Here is a 19,184-nt window from a genome sequence, read left to right on the forward strand (position 1 = left end):
AATGTTGTGAACACCGCCCAGTCCATCACCGGCTCTGACCTCCCCACCATCGAAGGGATTTACCGGAGTCGCTGCCTCAAAAAGGCAACCAGCATCATCAGAGACCCACACCACCCTGGCCACGCACTCATTTCACCCCTGCAATCGGGAAGAAGGTACAGGTGCCTGAAAACTGCAACGTTCAGGTTTAGGAACAGCTTCTTCCCTACAACCATTCAGCTATTAAACACCACAACCTCAAATAAGCTTTGAACTACAAAGACTATAATTGTTATTATTGCACTATTATTGTTTTTATTTGTGTGTACGTATGTGTGTGTGTGTATATATATATATATATGTGTGTGTGTGTGTGTGTGTGTGTATATATATGTATATATATAATATGTATATATGCACACACTGAACTTTTTTTCCTCTCTCGTTATTATATTGCTTACAGTGTTGTGCTGCTGCAAGTAAGAATTTCATTATTCTGTCTGGGATATATGACAATAAAACAATCTTGACTCTTGATCTATCTGATACACCAGCTACACCCACATGCTTATCCTCAAATCAATATGTGCTTATTCTATTTCTCACAGGAATATCTTCTGTATGAGTTGACTTGGATTTTGATGGCAACAGTGGGTTTTATTTGAAAATTGCAAGTCTGATGCTGTGTTTTCTCATTCAGAAGGGCCAAGTCCTTCTGTCCACTGTTCCTGTGTTACCTCAAGGACAGAAGCCATGCAAGTAGTCTGTCGGGTGGTGTCTGGACGGAGGGGTGACCTTACAGAGGTGTACAAAATCATGAGAGGAGTAGATCGGGTAAACACACAGAGTTCTTTGCCCAGAGTAAGGGAATCGAGATCCAGAGGACAAAAATTTACAGTGAGGAGATTTAATAAGAGCCTGAGGGGTAATTGTTTTTTTACACAAAGGGTGGTGAGTGTATGGAACGAGTTGCCAGAGGAGGTAGTTGAGAAAGGAACTATTGCAAGGTTTAAGAAACATTTGGACAGGTACATGGATAGGACAGGTTTTGAGGGATATAGACCAAACGCAGGCAGGTTGGACTGGTGTAGATGGGATATGTTGGTCAGTGTGGGCAAGTTGGGCTGAAGCGCCTGTTTCCATGCTGTATGAACTAATAAATAACATTTAAGCATCTAATGAACACCACAGTGCACTCCAAAATGTTTGGGACAAAGACCCATCATTTATTTATTTGCCTCTGTATTCCACAATTTCAGATTTGTAATAGAAAAAATCAAATGTGGTTAAAGTGCGCATTGTCAGATTTTAATAAAGGCCATTTTTATACATTTTGGTTTCACCAAGTAGAAATTACGGCAGTGTTTATATATAGTCCCCCCCATTTCAGGGCACAGTAATGTTTAGGACACAGCAATGTTATGTAAATGAAAATAGTCATGTTTAGTATTTTGTTGCATATCCTTTGCATGCAATGAGTGCTTGAAGTCTGTGATTCATGGACATCACCAGTTGCTGGGTGCCTTCTCTGGTGATGTTCTGCCAGGCCTGTGTGGCAGCCATCTTTAGCTTATGCTTGTTTTGGGGGCTAGTCCCCTTCAGTTTTCTCTTCAGTATATAAAAGGCATGCTCAATTGGGTTCAGATCGGGTGATTGACTTGGCCACTCAAGAATTCCCCATGTTTAGCTTTAGAAAATTCCTTTAGCAGTATGTTTGGGATCATTGTCTTGGTGAAAGACCCGCCAGTCAATGAGTTTTGAGGCATTTGTTTGAACTTGAGCAGATAGGATGTGTCTGTACACTTCAGAATTCATTATGTTACTACCATCAGCAGTTGTATCATCAATGAAGATAAGTGAGCCAGTGCCTTCAGCAGCCATACATGCTCAGGCCATAACACCCCCACCACCGTGTTTCACAAATGAGGTGGTATGCTTTGGATCTTGGGCAGTTCCTTCTTTTCTCCATACTTTGCTCTTGCCATCACTCTGATATAAGTTAATCTTCATCTCATCTGTTCACAAGATCTTTTTCCAGAAATATGGTTGCTCTTTTAAGTACTTCTTGACAAACTATAACCTGGCCATCCTATTTTTGTGTCTAACCAGTGGTTTGCATCTTGCAGTGTACCCTCTGTATTTCTGTTCATGAAGTCTTCTGCGGACAGTGATCATTGACAAATCCATACCTGACTCCTGAACAGTGTTTCTCATCTATCCGACAGGTGTTTAGGAATTTTACTTTATATTATAGAGAAAAAAGGCGGCACGGTAGCGCAGCGGTAGAGTTGCTGCTTTACAGCGAATGCAGCGCCGGAGACTCAGGTTCGATCCTGACTACGGGTGCTGCACTGTAAGGAGTTTGTACGTTCTCCCCGTGACCTGCGTGGGTTTTCTCCGAGATCTTCGGTTTCCTCCCACACTCCAAAGACGTACAGGTATGTAGGTTAATTGGCTGGGTAAATGTAAAAATTGTCCCTAGTGGGTGTAGGATAGTGTTAATGTACGGGGATCGCTGGGCGGCACGGACTTGGAGGGCCGAAAAGGCCTGTTTCCGGCTATATATATATGATATGATATGATATGATAATTCTTCTGTCATCAGCTGTGGAGGTCTTCCTTGGCCTGCCAGTCTCTTTGCGATTAGTAAGCTCAACAGTGCTCTCTTTCTTCTTAATGATGTTCCAAACAGTTGATTTTGGTAAGCCTAAGGTTTGGCTGATGTCTCCAACAGTTTTATTCATGTTTCTCAGTCTCATAATGGCTTGGTTGACTTTCATTGGCACAACTTTGCTCCTCATGTTGATAAACAGCAATAAAAGTTTCCAAAGGTGATGGAAAAACTGGAGGAAAGACCAGGTGCTGAGAGCTCTCTTATACCTGCATTAAGGAGGCAATTAAACACATCTGGACAATTACAAACACCTGTGAAGCCATGTGTCCCACACATTATGGTGCCCTGAAATGGGGGGGGACTATGTTTAAACACTGCCATAATTTCTACATGGTGAAACCAAAATGTATAAAAATGGCCTTTATTAAAATCTGACAATGTGCACTTTAACCACATGTGATTTTTTCTATTACAAATCTGAATTTGTGGAGTAGAGAGGCAAATAAATAAATGATGGGTCTTTGTTCCAAACATTATGGAGGGCACTGTACGTTTATATACAAGCGTTTAGGAGGTCTAGATTTGCTGACTTCTTACTGCGTGACCACAGGCATTTTCTGCATGTGGGAGAGAGATCAGATATAGTTCATCTCTGAATGTTTCAAAATGTACAAATCAGCTTTTTTGCTCTCCATCAGGTTACAACAGAATAATGCTTACAGGTGAAAGCATGAACACACAGGAGCAGCAGAACATGCTTTTGTAACCAAAATAACAAAGAAAATACCCAATGGCTATTCATCTTGCTCCTGGGTAAATCTTTTGGCAAAGATTTGGTGTTTTGTTTCCAACAACAGAAATATTATGTGGACCTTTTATTAATGACGTATCATTGTTATTTGAGATTTTTCAGAATATGTATTCTTCAGCCAGAATAAACCATACAATAATCAGGGCAATAGTTGAACAATGTTTTGTCTACACATTAAAAGAATTTCCTTGAATAGCTAAGTGAATCTTGACTATTGTTTTTCTCACACTCACGAGGAAGGCCAAATATCATTTCTAATCAGTTCATTTCAGCCAATTTAGGGCAGATGAGATTTTTCTCTCTGCTCGTTTTTAATCACCTGCCAAATAATAAACCAACCAAGAGTCATTAATGTATAAATTTATTGATTGTTTAATGAAGATGGAGAGGAGGTGGAAAAAGGTACAGCAAGACATCTATTATATTATATTATATTACTAAAACTCACATCTTGTATCTATGTATCTATGTTCCCGAAATACAGCCAAACGGGACTCAATAGCGAAACAATTTTAGGGGCACCTTACTCACCATTCACCTGCAGTGTGCAGTATCAAGTTTTGTTCAAATTGTTGCGCTATTTTTAAAGTAATTCACTTTATAAACTTTATACTGTGAATGGGCCCGGCACCAACATCTGCGCAGTTGGGGCCTGTTGATCTAATACTTACGTGCTCATCTTGCATCACAACGGTAAGATGGCCGCCGGATCCGCGTGTGCGCATTTTGGGGAGGGTTGACGGGGAGCACCGGTGCCCGTCCCAGCGTGTCCCGTGCCTGACCTTCCTCCCGTGATGCAGCGTGGCGTCGGAGAAAAGGTCAAATAAGATGGTCACCAGATCCACGCGTGCGCAGTTGGGGCCCGGCGGCGGAGCGCTCAGAGAGAATGACCAGACGGAATCTGTATCCGCGCGTGCGCAGTTGGGGGAGGGTTGCCGGGCTCGGCGGCGGTGCGCCTGCGCAGCAGCGCCGGGAGGACTGGCGCCTGCCCTGACATGCCCCGTGCCTGACCTTCCCCCTCCCCGTGCTCCCGCTCTCACCCACTGCTCCCTCTGCAAACGACTCTATTCTCTCCCCCCCCCAACACTCTGCCCCCCCTCTCTCTCCCCGACTGACACTTCAGTCGTTTGCCTGACCTCCTTCTCCAAGACGAGGTCCAGTGTTGCATTCTCGGCAGCAAGGCCCTCCAGTTATTAATTAAGAAAGCTTTAAGGGATACATTTAACAAATTCCATCCCATCCAAGCCCTAAACACTAAAGGGGACCCAGGCAATTTTAGGGAAGTTGAAAACTCATGCTGATACTACCTTATTATTCTTACTTCTATCTGCAATCTCCCTAAACATCTGCTCCTCCAGTCTCTTCCCCGGCCCCGTCTCCCTCTAACGCAGCAAAATAAGAACAAACACAAGTGAAACTTCTTTCCTCGCCGCCGCCTCTCACCCCGAGGATGCGGGGCTTCTGAACAACAACTACACTTGTGTTTGTTCTTATTTCGCTGCGTTAGAGGGAGACGGGGCCGGGGAAGTGAGTGAAGGAGCAGCGCAGATCTCGGTGGCTCTGGGAGAGAGGGACAGAGAGAGAGGGGAGAGAGAGAGAGAAGAGGGGAGAGAGAGAGGGAGGGAGCAGCACCCGCTTCTTCACCCTCCCCCTCGCTCTGACACCCTCCCCCTCCCTGCCCTCCCGCTCTCACCCGCTGCTCCCTCTACCCCAACTCTCTACCCCCCCACTCTCTCTCCCCCCCGACACTCTCTTCCCCCCCACACTCTCTCCCCCCGCCACACTCTCTTCCACCCCACACTCTTCCACCCCACACTCTCCCCCCCACACTCTCTCCCCCCCACACTCTCTTCCCCCCACACTCTCTCCCCTCCCCCACACTCTCTCCCCATTCTCTCCCCCCCCACTATCTCCCCCTCCCACTCCCTCTCCCCCCACTCTCTCCCCCCCCACTCTCTCCCCCCCCCCACTCTCCCCCCCACTCTCTCCCCCCCCACACTCTCTCCCCTCCCCCACACTCTCTCCCCCCCCCACACTCTCTCCCCCCCCCACTCTCCCCCCCACTCTCTCTCCCCCCACTCTCTCTCCCCCCCCATTCTCTCTCTCCCCCCCCCCCCCCACTTTCTCTTCCCTCTCCCCCCCACTTTCTCTTCCCCTCCTTCTCTACCCCTCTTTCTCTCCCCCAGTGGTGGTCACTGTATTTTCTGTTTTATAAATAATTGTATACCTACGGTATATACATATTCCAATATTTCAAGCTCTTAAAAAATTGAATATTATTTATTTATTGCCATATAAATCTAATGTAAACTAACCTAATCTAACCTAACCTAGTTTAACCTTTCCTAATCTAATTTAACGTAACTTATTGTAAACTTTTTTTGAGTTCATTAAATTTATAAAACTCAGACTTCTTTATTTTTTCCTACGGCCCGCAAAAATGTGCCAAATACATAATGTGGCCCTCATGCTGAATAGCTTGGAGGCCACTGCTCTAAATGCATCACCCATGAAACATATTTGAATACTTGCAGAGTTTTGCATGAAGCATTTGGCACAGGTCAGAAGTTCTGAATGCTTGGAATTCTCTTTTCCTATTGTTTGTGGATGTTGAAACACTGGACAAATTCAAGAAGGAGATATATTTTTGTACCATTGGAAAATGAAGACCAATGGGATTAAACAACTAAGTGGAGTTGAGGCCAAAGTTTGGATTAGTCTTGATCTTACTGTGAGGTGATGGAAAATTCTATGAACACACTATCTCCAACCATACAATGGAGAATCTTTTAGTCAAGATGCGAAGCAACCGCGTATTTCTTTCATATAAACTGATGAAAAGATCCTGAGAGCACTCTCTCCTCCAGCAAAACCTCCCATTTGCTAGATGCCCTAGTGCATGCAAACAGGCTCACCCAATCTACCTCTCCAAGTTCCCGCCTAATGTTTCCAAAATAGGCCTCGCCCCAAATTACAACCTTAACTTGTAGACCAGTCCTATTCTTCTCCATAACTACTTTACAAGTAATAGAATTATGGTCACTTGTCCCAAAGTGCTCCCCGACTGACACTTCAGTCGTTTGCCTGACCTCCTTCTCTAAGACGGGGTCCAGTGTTGCATTCTCTGTAGCAAGGCCCTCCAGTTATTAATTAAGAAAGCTTTAAGGGATACATTTAACAAATTCCATCCCATCCAAGCCCGTAACACTAAGGGGGACCCAGCCAATTTTAGGGAAGTTGAAAACTCATGCTGATACTACCTTATTATTCTTACTTCTATCTGTAATCTCCCTACACATCTGCTACTCAAATTCCTGCTGACCAATGGGGGAATTGAAAAATAAAGTTGCATCTAGGTGATTATTCCCTTCCTGTTTCTACCTCTATTGGTTCACTGGATGATTCCCCCAAGAATATCCTCTCTGAGCACTGTATTTCTGTCTTCACCCATCAGGAAGGCAACCCTTCCTCTTTAGTTATTGGCCTTCTGTGATTGTCATCGAGAAGCTGGAGGTGAGTGGCCACCTTGAGTGCCTGCAGTCCTTCTGGTGAAGGTTCTCCCTCAGGATATTGGGGAGGGAGTGTCAGAATCTTGACCTTGGGATGATGAAGGACTGGCAATACTGACTCAGGATAGTAGATCCTGCTATAATTGTAAAGTTTTAGTGGCACAAGCAGTCTGTCAATATTCATATTTCAAATCTCCAGTAGCAATCTATTGTTAACCTATTCATAAGTAAAATAAGAGAGCATGGATGGAAAAGCTTGTCAACTCATTACCCTGCCTATTCCCATAAACTGGAGAATTTCATTAGCTGTTGTATTGGAAGCAGATACAATTAAAATTATTTGCTGTTAGATACATATAATGAAGTATGATGAAGATATATTTAAACAGCAGCACTTAATCAATTGGAGTTCAGCAGATAATGCAGGGGCTCCTGCTCAGTCACAACATGGCACACACTATACTATGTCTTAATTAGGAATATTGGTAATGTTTGTTTAAAATAAATCAAGCCAGTGCTTGATAAGAGTTCACCATGACATTTATTTTTTTACTCTTAAACTCTATCTCTATATTTATGAAGCCCAAGATCCCATTTGTTTATTTTAAACAACTTTCTTTACCTTCCACAGGTAGACACAAAAAGCTGGAATAACTCAGCGGGACAGGCAGCATCTCTAGAGAGAATGGGTGATGTTTCGGGTCGATACCCTTCTTCAGACTGGTTAGGGATAAGGGAAACAAGAGATATAGACGGTGATATGGAGAGATAAAGAACAATGAATGAAAGATATGCAAAAAAGTAACAACAATGAAGGAAACAGGCTGTTTGTAGGGTGAAAATGAGAAGTTGGTGTGACTTGGGTGGGGGAGGGATAGAGAGAGAAGGAATGCCAGGGCTACCTGAAGTGATGGCAATCAATATTCATACCACTGAGCTGAAAGCTGCCCAAGTGAAATATGAGATGCTGTTCCTACAATTTGCATTTAGCCTCACTCTGATAATGGAGGAGACCGAGGACAGAAAGGTCTGTGTGGGAATGGGAAGGAGAATTAAAGTGTCCAGCAACCGGGAGATCAGGTAAATTCACGCGTGCTGAGCAAAGTTGTTCCGCGAAACGATCGCCCAGTCTGCGTTTGGTCTCTCCGATGTATAAGAGTCCACATCTTGAACAACGGATACAGTAGATGAGGTTGGAGGAGGTGCAAGTGAACCTCTGCCTAACCTGACAGGACTGTCGGCGTCCCTGGACAGAGTTGAGAAAGGAGGTACACTTCCCTTCCACGTTAAACAAACTGTATCTCCAGACCTCTTCTGCCCTGTTGGGACTCTCTACTTTATATTTCTTCTTCTTGTTCCTACCGCTGGCATAAAATGTCCTCTGCTATCTAGATTCAGATTCCACCATGTTCCGCCACAAGTGTGGGACACTGTGGTGGCAAGACCTGGACAGCATCTCCCAACACCGGAAGGCAAAAGTAAGTCAGGTACGGAACAATATAGTGGAGTGTAGCGGTAAAGCACAGGAAGCAGGTTGGATCCTGCACAATCTGGCCCAATATATTTTTGTAATAGTATTTTTGAGATGAAGTTATTTTTGTATTATTAGGTGATATCAGTAAGTGGAAATGAAGGGCTTGATGGCTTGCTTCTGTTTCTGTCACCTCAAATCTAACTCAGGGAATGTTAAGGAAGGAACTGCAGATGCTGGTTTACACCAAAGATAGACACAAAATGCTGGAGTATCTCAGCGGGTCAGGCAGCATCTCTGGAGAAAAGGAATACGTGATGTTTAAGGTCGAGACCCTTCCCCAGACTCAATAGGTGACGTTTCGGGTCGAGACCCTAAATAGGTGACGTTTCGAGTCAGGGGAAGGGTCTCGAACCGAAATGTCACCTAGTCCTTTTCTCCAGAGATGCTGCCTGACCCGCTGAGTTACTCCAACATTTTGTGTCTATCTTCAGGGAATGTTAATCCCGGAATGTGCATGGGTTGTCATACACAAATGAAGAATCCAAACATCCCGCTCATGACTGACTGTTATTCTGCAGCTGCGGCTCACCGGCAGTCTCTCTGTTTTGTTGTTTTTTTGTCATTGTCGTCGTTAAATGTACGTTTTGTTTTATTTTTAACTCTGTGTATGTGGGGGGGTGGTGGGGGGGTTGGGGGAAACCTTTTTTCAAACCTCCTCCTCAACGGAGATGCGACCTTTACCGTGTCGTATCTCCGTTCGCGCTACGGCCTAACATCGTGGAGTCGGCGGCCTCCAGTTGGGATCGACCTCAAAGACTCCGGTCGCAGGGCCTGGACTTACCATCTCGGAGGCTTCGGCCGTGGGCCCTGCAGACCGCAACATCGGGAGCTCGCAGGTCCCTGGCTGGCGACCGGCTTTTGGGAGCTCCAGCCGTAGCAGCTTCGACCGCCCCGAAGCGCGAGGTACGATCGACCCGCCCGCAGGCCCTTCATCGCCCTGCGTGGCTCGGCCGCAGCACTTTCCATCGCCCGGTGGGGGCTCAGGACTTTCATCGGCCTGCTCAGCTCGGCCCTGGGACTTTCCATCGCCCGGTGGGGGCTCAGGACTTTCATCGGCCTGCTCGGCTCGGCCCTGGGACTTTCCATCGCCCGGTGGGGGCTTCAAAAAGTTGGGAGCCTCGATCACCTCGTGGCACCACGGGAGAAGAATGAGGAGGAGATAAGACTTTGCCTTCCATCACAGTGAGGGTATGCCTAGAGCAATCACTGTGATGGCTGTTTTGTGTAAAAAATTATATCTATGTGTCTTGTGCTTTTTAATGTCTACTGCCGGACCCTGACGTGAGAGGACGCTGGCGTTGAGTATTCGCCGCTTTTCCGTCAGGATAGTTTGTCTGTTTGTTTCTATGTTAATTGTTTTTGTAAAGTGCTTTGAGCATGCGATAAGGCGCTATATAAAATAAATGAATTATTATTATTATTATTATTATTATACTTAGGAAATGCAGGACCTAATACAGGTGGCCCGTGACACTTTCACTATCCAGCTGGGATGACCTGCACCCTATAAGCTAACAGTAAAACATTGGGCATTTGGTCCCACTGTGGGAAAAAAAAAATGTCAGCACTTGATCCAAGATGGTGCCCGAGCGTGGTGACTCTTTGCGTGCCAATCCGGGAAGAGGATCCGCAATCATTCGTTACAAACGATCCACTCATTTTTCAATGTTATATCCTTGCAGTAAATGTTGTACACTTTCTCCGTAATGTGTGCACTGTCGATGCACATGACAATGATAAACTAAACTAAACTGGAAATCCCAACTCATTTCAGGACCACTTCAATGTGTGTAGCAACACAAACATATGCTTCTAACTGCACTAACTCCAATAGCTGAATTTAGATATTCAGCAGGCATTCTTAAATTGATTTTGAAGGATTCCAGCTTCCTCTCGAAACACAGTTTTATGCCATCACTCATCACAGGGGACAAAACCAAGGGAGAGTTAGCATCAGCCAGGCACTGATTTATCATGTGAGCAAGAATGTGAACATTAACATGTCAGAACACTACATACTCATTCCTTGAATGTTTCTCCTCCAAAAGACGCTTGCCGGTTGCTTTTAAAATTAGTAATCTATCCCAGCTAAATTTAGCGATATGTTTTGAAATGAATAATAATAAAAATATTCCTAGAATTTACTGCTTCACAATTTTCCATTTAAGTAGCTGGCCATGCAATCAAACAATCATCTAATGCAACGTATTACCAAAACTTGCTTAACCCTTATTGCTGATATTATTGTGAACTGCTCCATTGCTCTCGGTTGAGCAATGATTATAATAATGCAATTATGCGCTGTGGCAAGACCACAATATTTTAAATGTTCAGCAAAAGCTGTGTAGGGCAGTAAATTATATTCAGTTTTAATAACCTAAATGATGAATAATTTATTGTGTAAGAATGGAAGCAATTTGGAGACCAAATAAATCCTTTCATGATCCTTTTGTAATTAACCTCAGTTTCCTATCTTCATCCTTCTCAACGTGATGCACCTTTCTGTACCTCTTCCAATCATCTAATTAATTTATACTTCAGCATCGTGTGCCTTCACTCTTAACCTACTTTGCAACTCCATAGACAATACAATGCTCCATTTGTGTTTTACTCCTACAGAATCTTTTTCTTTGGTTTTAACATAGAGGAAGCCCATTTATTTAATTGTTTCATCAAAATAAGAATATCCCAAAGAACTTTGCAGCCAATGTATCATTTCTGAAGTGTAATCACAAGTCAAGGATAGTTAAGTGTGTTCAATTGTAATATCTACTGACACAGAACAATGAAATTCTTCCTTGCAGTCGCATAGCTCGCCTGTAAATGCGACTATAAACTAATAAACTATAAACTAATAGCCCCAATACTAGTGCAAAAAAGTGTGGGCCTTTGTGCAACCAAAGTTGCCATTTTAGTTACTGTTTTGTTGTATTCAAGAGCATGGTTAGATGAGGAAAAACTTTTTCAGTCAGAGAGTTGTGAATCTGTGGAATTCTCTGCCTCAGAAGGCAGTGGAGGCCAATTCTCTGAATGCAATCAAGAGAGAGCTGGATAGAGTTCTTAAGGATAGCGGAGTCAGGGGGTATGGGGAGAAGGCAGGAACGGGGTACTGATTGAGAATGATCAGCCGTGATCACATTGAATGGTGGTGCTGGCTCGAAGGGCCGAATGGCCTCCTCCTACACCTATTGTCTATTGTCTATTGTGATAGCTGCTGGGAAAAAGTTACCAAATATACCAAATCTCCTCAATCTTCCAAGGAAGAAGAGGTGTTGATGGGCTTTGGTTTTGATTACACCAATATGCTGGGCCCAGGACAGATCATCGGAGGAATGTATGTCCAGGAACTTGAAGTTGTTGATTCTTTCCACTGCCAACCCGTCGATGAAGACAGGTTCATGGACTCTCTCGGCATTCCTCTTCTAAGTTACTGTGGTGCTGAAGATAACATAGCATCAAACGTCAACAAACCTATCATAACTAGGCTTTCTGATTGAGGAATATATATATTAGCTAGAGAACTGGTAGATTTTTAAAAAATGTCTTCTGAAATTCCTCATAAAAGGGCAGAAGAGGGTTCGTTTTAACAACCTCGATCGCCTCGAGGCAGCAGTTTGCCTCCCTGACCACGGGAGAAGAATGAGGAGGAGATAAGACTTTTCTTTGCCTTCCATCACAGTGAGGGTGTGCCTGGAGCAATCACTGTGCTGGTTGTTTGTGTTAAACTGTAATTGTGTGTCTTGTGTTCTTTATTGTCTACTGCCGGACCCTGATGTGAGACGACGCTGGCGCTATTTGTTCGCTGCTTCTCCGTCAGGACAAATCTTTTGTTTGTTTGTTTGTTTTTATGTCTTGTTTGCTTTGTAAAGCATCTTTGAGTATTTTGAAAAGCGCTATATAAAATAAATGTATTATTATTATTATTATTAACTGTACCCAATTGTGCACTTTTCCCTCAATATGGCACAACAGTTAATCCATGTTCAGTGGTTAGGAGTAAGAAATGAATCCTATGATTCAAAGGCAAAAGTGCTACCAACAAAATCATCCATAGATTGAGCTATTAGAGCCACCTCTGCCATAGCCAGTGGTACTCAAGTTAGCCCTGCATGGTCATCCTACCTTGCAAGTAAGAAGACATATTAGTGATGCAGGCACATGGAGTACAGGCACTGTACAAATGCACAAAGATGTTCAATTTCATTTTGGAAGCAATATGACATGATTCAATTCAGCATTTGATAGTGCTTAATTCATTTTTTGGCTTTTTCAGGTGCATTCAGTCAGTGTTATTCTCAATCTTTGCAAATCCAGAGTACAGAGTATTCGGCAGCAAACCTAATCTCCTCAATCTTCTAAGAAAGTAGTGGCGTGGATGTGCTTTCTTTATGATTACATCAACATGCTTGGCTCAGGACAGATCTTCAGAGATATGAATGCCCGGAAAATTGAAACTGTTAACTCTCTCCACCGCCATCCTGGCGATGAAGACAGGTTCATGGATCCTTGGCTTTCTCTTCCTGAGATCAACAATCAGCTCCTTTGTCTTACTAATGTTGAAAGCAGGATTGGTGTTCTGATATCATTCAACCAGATTATCCCTCCTGCATTCTGATTCATCGTTACCCATTTTTCATCCAACAACAGTGCCGAATTTAAAGACAGTGTTGAAATGGTGTCTGGCAACACAATTATGGGTATGGAAGGAGTAGCACAGTGGATTGAGCACACAGATTTATGAAGGACAGAGTTGACATGCATCTTAACCATCCTCTCACAACCAAACAATATCCGTCTTGTATTTGAGGTTTGTGCATGTGGCTGCAAAAAGCAAATTTTAGTGACCTTCCAATGCACAGGACATTGCCGAACTTCAGGTTAGAAGCTTGCTCGCTAAATACTCTTGGTTGTCACCACCCACTGCTGAGAGGTCTTCCTCCCCCCTTGTCATAAGGTCATAAGTTAATAGGAGCAGAATTAGGCCATTTGGCCCATCAAGTCTACTCTACCATTCAATCATGGCTGATCTATCTCTCTCTCCTAACCCCATTCTCCGGCCTTCTCCCCATAACCTCTGGCATACGTGTCACCTCTGATGTCCAATCATCTTAACCGCTTACGCTGATCTGCATGAACTCCATGCATCCCAATACATTCAACATTAAGAAGCCTGCACTGACAAGTGTGCACGTGTCTCCGAGCAATTACTTTGCAGCAGACTTACAGTTATTGAAAGATAATCCTACATCTGCAACAGTTTTCTCTGAAAACCTCTGAAACATGAAACAACAATGAAAATCATCAAGAACGTGTTGACATGCATCAACTAGTGTCTGAGCTGAATGTAGCTGAGTACAAGTTGGTGGACTGGGAGAGGTGTTCTTTGTGCTCAATATCATGTTCAGCTTTGTGACGTCATGAGAGGGTTTCAATTGAAGTAAGTTTCTTTAAAGTAGCAGTTACGATGTTTGATTTGTGTGGCAGGGTGATTGGTGCCGTTAGGTGCCTGCTTCACATGTTTCTGGTGGGTTTAGGTGTGTGACCATTAATCTCTTTCTCAATATAGTATCTGACTAGGGTACCCATATGCAAACACAATTATGAACCTGAATTAACCTCAAGAACCCCAAACAAAGGCATGATTGGGCCCATCCTATGTTGTTTCATTATTTGATCACTTAGAAAATGTTATAATAGTATTAATATTATTTGTGGCGATAGTTGTTTTCTGGATGTTCTCATATCATATCATATCATATCATATATATACAGCGTGGAAACAGGCCTTTTCGGCCCACCAAGTCCGCGCCGCCCAACGATCCCTGTACATTAACACTATCCTACACCCACTAGGGACAATTTTTTACATTTGCCCAGCCAATTAACCTACATACCTGTACGTCTTTGGAGTGTGGGAGGAAACCGAAGATCTCGGAGAAAACACACGCAGGTCACGGGGAGAACGTACAAACTCCTTACAGTGCAGCACCCGTAGTCAGGATTGAACCTCAGTCTCCGGCGCTGCATTCGCTGTAAAGCAGCAACTCTATCGCTGCGCTACCGTGCCGTCCATCATTTAAACATTTACGTTTACATTCGGAAGTCCACTGACACAGATACCGTAAATAGTCTCCTTGATCAATTGCAATCTTTCTGGACCAAACATCGTGCTCTCTGACTGTCATAGTCATCGAGTACGGAAAAAGTCCCTTCAGCCCATGCTGACTCGGATGCCTCATCTACGCTAGTCCCATTTGCCAGCGTTTGGCCCATTTCCCTCTAAAACATACCTGTCCAGATGTCTTTTAAATGCTGCTATACTACCTGCCTCAAACTATGTTCTCTGGCAATTCATATACCCACCACCCTCTGAGTGAACAGTTGCTCCTCTGGTTCCTAGACACTGAGAATGTTGACACTCACATCTTAAACCCATGTGCTTTGGGTTCCTCTACCCTTGGTAAAAAACTATGCATTTACCCAGTCCATTCCCCTCATGATTTTATACGCCTGCCACCAAGGAATAAAGTCTTAACCTGCCCAACCTCTCGCTATAGCTCAGCCCCTCAACCTGGCAACATCCTCTTATGTCTTCTCTGCATGTTCTCCAGCTTAATTACAATAGATTGTCTGCCAACAGTCATGAAACACAACTGGATACATGAAACATGAAATTAAAGTGATGAGTAGAAAGTCCAGGATTGGGGAAGTGCAAAGATTGGGAGGGGGGGTGGTGGTGGAGGGGGGGAGGGGAAGGAGAGTCTGTCTACCCAACGACAGAAGGGGGAAGAATTGTACAGTTTCATAGCCACAGGGAAAAAGGATCTCCTGTGGCGTTCTGTGCTGCATCTCGGTGGAATCAGTCTATTGCTGAAGGTGCTCCTCAGGTTGACCAGTGTGTCATGGTGAGCTGTATTGTCCAAGATGCTCCACAGTTTGAGGAGCATCCTCCCCTCCAAGACCATCTCCACTGAATCCAACTCCACCCCCAGAACGGACCAGCCTTCCTGATGAGCTTGTTATTTCTGTTGGCATCCGCAGCCTTTGCCCTGGTACCCCAGCACATGACAGAGAAGAAGATGGCACTGGCCATCTTACTGCAGATGTTGAAAGAGTGGAGCTTCCTCAGAAAGTACAGATGGCTCTGTCCTTGCTTATACAGTGCCTGGATCAGTCCAGTTTACTGTCCAGATAAACTCCAAGGTACTTGTACTCCTTGGAAATTGCACATCCACACCCTTGATGGAGACAGGGGGGAGGGGACAGGAAGGCCTACATCCTTCCTGTAGCCAGGTGACCAAAACTGAGCGCACTACTCCAAATGTGGCATTACCAATGTCCTGTATAACTAACATAACATCCCAAAATCTATAGTCCATACCCTGACTGATAAAGGCCAATGTACCAAAATGTACCAAAAGCCTGAACATCTTATCTACTTGTGATCCCTTGAGGTACATCACTAATCCCCTTCAGTCTGAAAAATCATCCACCATCACCTTATGCTTCCTTCCATGAAACCAATTCTGTATCCAGTTAGCTAACTCTCCCTGGATCCCATGTGATCTAACCTTAGAGAGCAGCCTTGCATGCGGGAACCTTATCAAAAGGCCTCCCTAAGTTTAGCTAGAATCTCTTTTCTTTCTACCTTTATCAGTGCAATGATCTTCTAAATTATTTTCCATTTCTTTCTTATATCCATTGCAATTTGCATGTTGTACCTCCTCCTTGTTTTCTCTAGTTTTCACCTCTTTGCCTCTATTGCATCGGTGTCAGTAGCATTAAATTCCACTTAGAAAATCAACTCTAAGCTGTAAACGTACTGAACACAAGCCTGATCAATCATTTCCATCTGCAGTGCAAACAGTTTGACATGCTAAAACAACAGTAGTTACCAGTGTTGCAGTGCTAATATTTTAGCAGCCGGAGCTGTCACTGGTGCCGGAGCGGACGGACACTGTTAAATTCCCCACTAGTTAAAACTCCCCGCTGTTTATTTTGGATTTTTTTTTACAGAGTTGAGCTCCGGCAGCACTGCACCCCTGGTGGTTACATTTTCTGCTAAGAAGTTGATAAAAATGAAATCTGCTGAGAAAATCAATTGATACGAAGAATAAACTCAGTCACAAAATCTGACCAACACCTCCCTCAGTATTTTGCACAAATTCTGAAGCTGTTTTGCTGAACTACATGTGTGTGTGCTGCTGTTACCGTGCTCGGAGGTCACTAAAAACAGCCGTGAGAGCAACTAGCTTGGAATGTGTTTGATATTGTCACTGGACTGCCAAATATGCTGAAGAAATTCTACTGCTTTTTCCCTTCTCTCTTCGCGGTGCCCCACCAGAAATGCACCCATTTCTCCCACTACCCCAGCCCCCCTTTCTCTTCCATTCCTCCCCCACCCCTGCGCCCCTTCCCTTCCATCTATATCCCTTCCTCGAGCTTCACATTTCCCTCCCCTTCTCTCCTTGCCTCACAGCCTTTTGTCTCCTTTTCATCTCTGGCCTTTGTCCACCCATATTCTAATCAAATCCCCCTTCACCTGTATCCACCTATCACCTGCCAGAGTTTGTCCCACCCACAACTGTTTTCCAGCTTTCTCCTCACCTAATACAGTCTGGAGACCGGCTTGAAACGTTGCCTATCCATGTCTGCCAGAGATGCTGCCTGACTCGCCGAGTTACTCCAGCACTTTGTCTCTTTTTATTGTGAACCAGCATCTACACTTCCTATTGTTTATTTGGTTTCCCTAATGAGTAGCGGAAAATAAAGTACAAGTCAATTCCAGGTGGGAAAATAAATGGACTGAATCCATCTGAATAATGTTTGGGCCTCAATTGAAGACATTGCCTCATCCTCTTTCTTACCATTGGCAAGCAGGATTTTCAACTGCAGTTATAATATTTGATTTCCTTTCCTCTAATTATTGCCCACCTCATAAAATTGTGCACATCAGCTGTTACTTTACCTTGTATTCCACAAGTCCCCGAGATCCCAGGAATGAATTCATGGTGCTGTCCGTGAGAACGTTGAGGAACGTGCCTCTTGTAAATAATATGTGGCTGTGGCTTTTCTCTGTCTTGTGGGTGGCGATGTATTGGTTCGATAAAATAGTCTTCACTATGCAGACGGAAAAACCCATGCTGCAGGAAAAAAAAAAGCAGAATTGAATTTCAGTTCAAAATTTAAGAAGAGCATTCAGCAACAAGATTAATTTAATAATAAAGATAGCTGTTGGTGTGGGATGCAGCAGTAGCAGACCCTGTGAGCAGTCCTGTGGAGAAGGTACTACGAGTGTCGCACAAAGCTGTACACATTGGAGGGGCACTGGTTCAGTTTAGTTTATTGTCATGTGTACTGGGGTACAGTGAAAAGCTTTTGTTGCGTGCTAACCAGTCAGCGGAAGACAATACATGATTACAATCGAGCCATTCACAGTGTACAGATATATGATAAGGGAATTTTGTTTAGTGCCAGGTAAAGCCAGGAAAATCCGATCAAGGATAGTCCAACGTTCTCCAAATGAGGTGGATAGTAGTTCAGGACTGCTCTCTAGTTATGATAGGAAGGTTTGATTGTCTGATAACAGTTGGGAAGAAACAGTCCCTGAATCTGGAGGTGTGCTTTTTCACCCTTCTATACCTTTTGACCGATGGGAGAGGGGAGAAGAGGGAGTGGCCAGGATGCGACTTGTCCTTGATATTGCTGCTGGCCATGCCGAGGCAGCGTGAGGTATGAGTGGAGTCAACGGAAGGGAGGTCGGTTTATGTGTATTAACTGTAAATGCACAGCTGGCTGATCAATATTTGGGACATGATTGATCTGACAGTCTGAAAAAACTCTGATTCCTGATGTAAGTTTTAACATTAGATAGGGAAAACATCTGGCTTAGCTTTCAGCTCAGCCTTGATGCCCTGCGGCTAAATTGTCAGCAAACATGTCAGGATTTATTCCACACTTCTCTTGCCTGTATTTCACGGAAAGAAAATACCAATTTCACTGGAAAATTGAAACCGAGCCAATCAAGTCTCTTAAGTGGCACTCTAAAAGCTGCCAGGACCAATTGTTGCATGCTATCCAGTCAGCGAAAAGATAATCAAGCTGTCCACAGAGTACAGATACAGGATAAAGGGGATAATGTTTAGTGCAGGAGGGCATAGCTTAAAGTTAAGAGAGGCGAAGTTTAAAGGAGATATGTGGGGCAGGTATTATTTTACACAGATAGTAATGGTTGCCTGGAACACATTGTCAGGGATAGTGGTGGAGGCAGATTTGATAGTGGCATTTGAGAGGTTTTTAGATAGGTGCACGGATATGCAGGGGATATGAATTACGTTCAGACAGAGAAGTTTAATTTGGACTTATGTTTGGCACAGACATTAGGGGCCAAAGGGCGTGTTCCTGTGCTGTACTGTTCTATGTTCTATGTTCAGAAGCATTTGTGTACATCATTGAAAGTCATCCTGTAAGTACAAGAAGCTATTAGGAAGACAAATGGTCTGCATTGGAAGAGGATTTGTGCAAAAGCCTAATATCACAGTGTCCTGATGAGAATATACCTGATATTGGTATTGTTTCATTATTGTCACGTGTGCCAAGATACAGTGAAAACCTTTGGTTGAGTACAAACAAGTAATTACACAAGTGTACAAAATCATGTGAGGAATAGATCAGGTAGATGCACAGAGCCTCTTGCACAGAGTAGGGGAATCAAGTACCAGAGGACATAGGTCCAAG

The 19,184-nt window shown here is 43.9% G+C and overlaps 1 protein-coding gene across 1 annotated transcript in view; it reads right to left on the reverse strand.

Moving 5' to 3' along the window:
- LOC144608742 (A disintegrin and metalloproteinase with thrombospondin motifs 12-like) overlaps positions 1–19,184 on the reverse strand; it is a 417,538-nt gene that overhangs the window by 305,841 nt on the left and 92,513 nt on the right. Inside the window, exon 3 of the mRNA XM_078426828.1 lies at positions 17,416–17,590. Within this exon, the coding sequence (XP_078282954.1) occupies positions 17,416–17,590 (175 nt within the window). The remainder of the gene's footprint in view (positions 1–17,415; positions 17,591–19,184) is intronic.

This window comes from Rhinoraja longicauda, chromosome 1, assembly GCF_053455715.1.
Source record: "Rhinoraja longicauda isolate Sanriku21f chromosome 1, sRhiLon1.1, whole genome shotgun sequence".
NCBI classification, from domain to species: domain Eukaryota; kingdom Metazoa; phylum Chordata; class Chondrichthyes; order Rajiformes; family Arhynchobatidae; genus Rhinoraja; species Rhinoraja longicauda.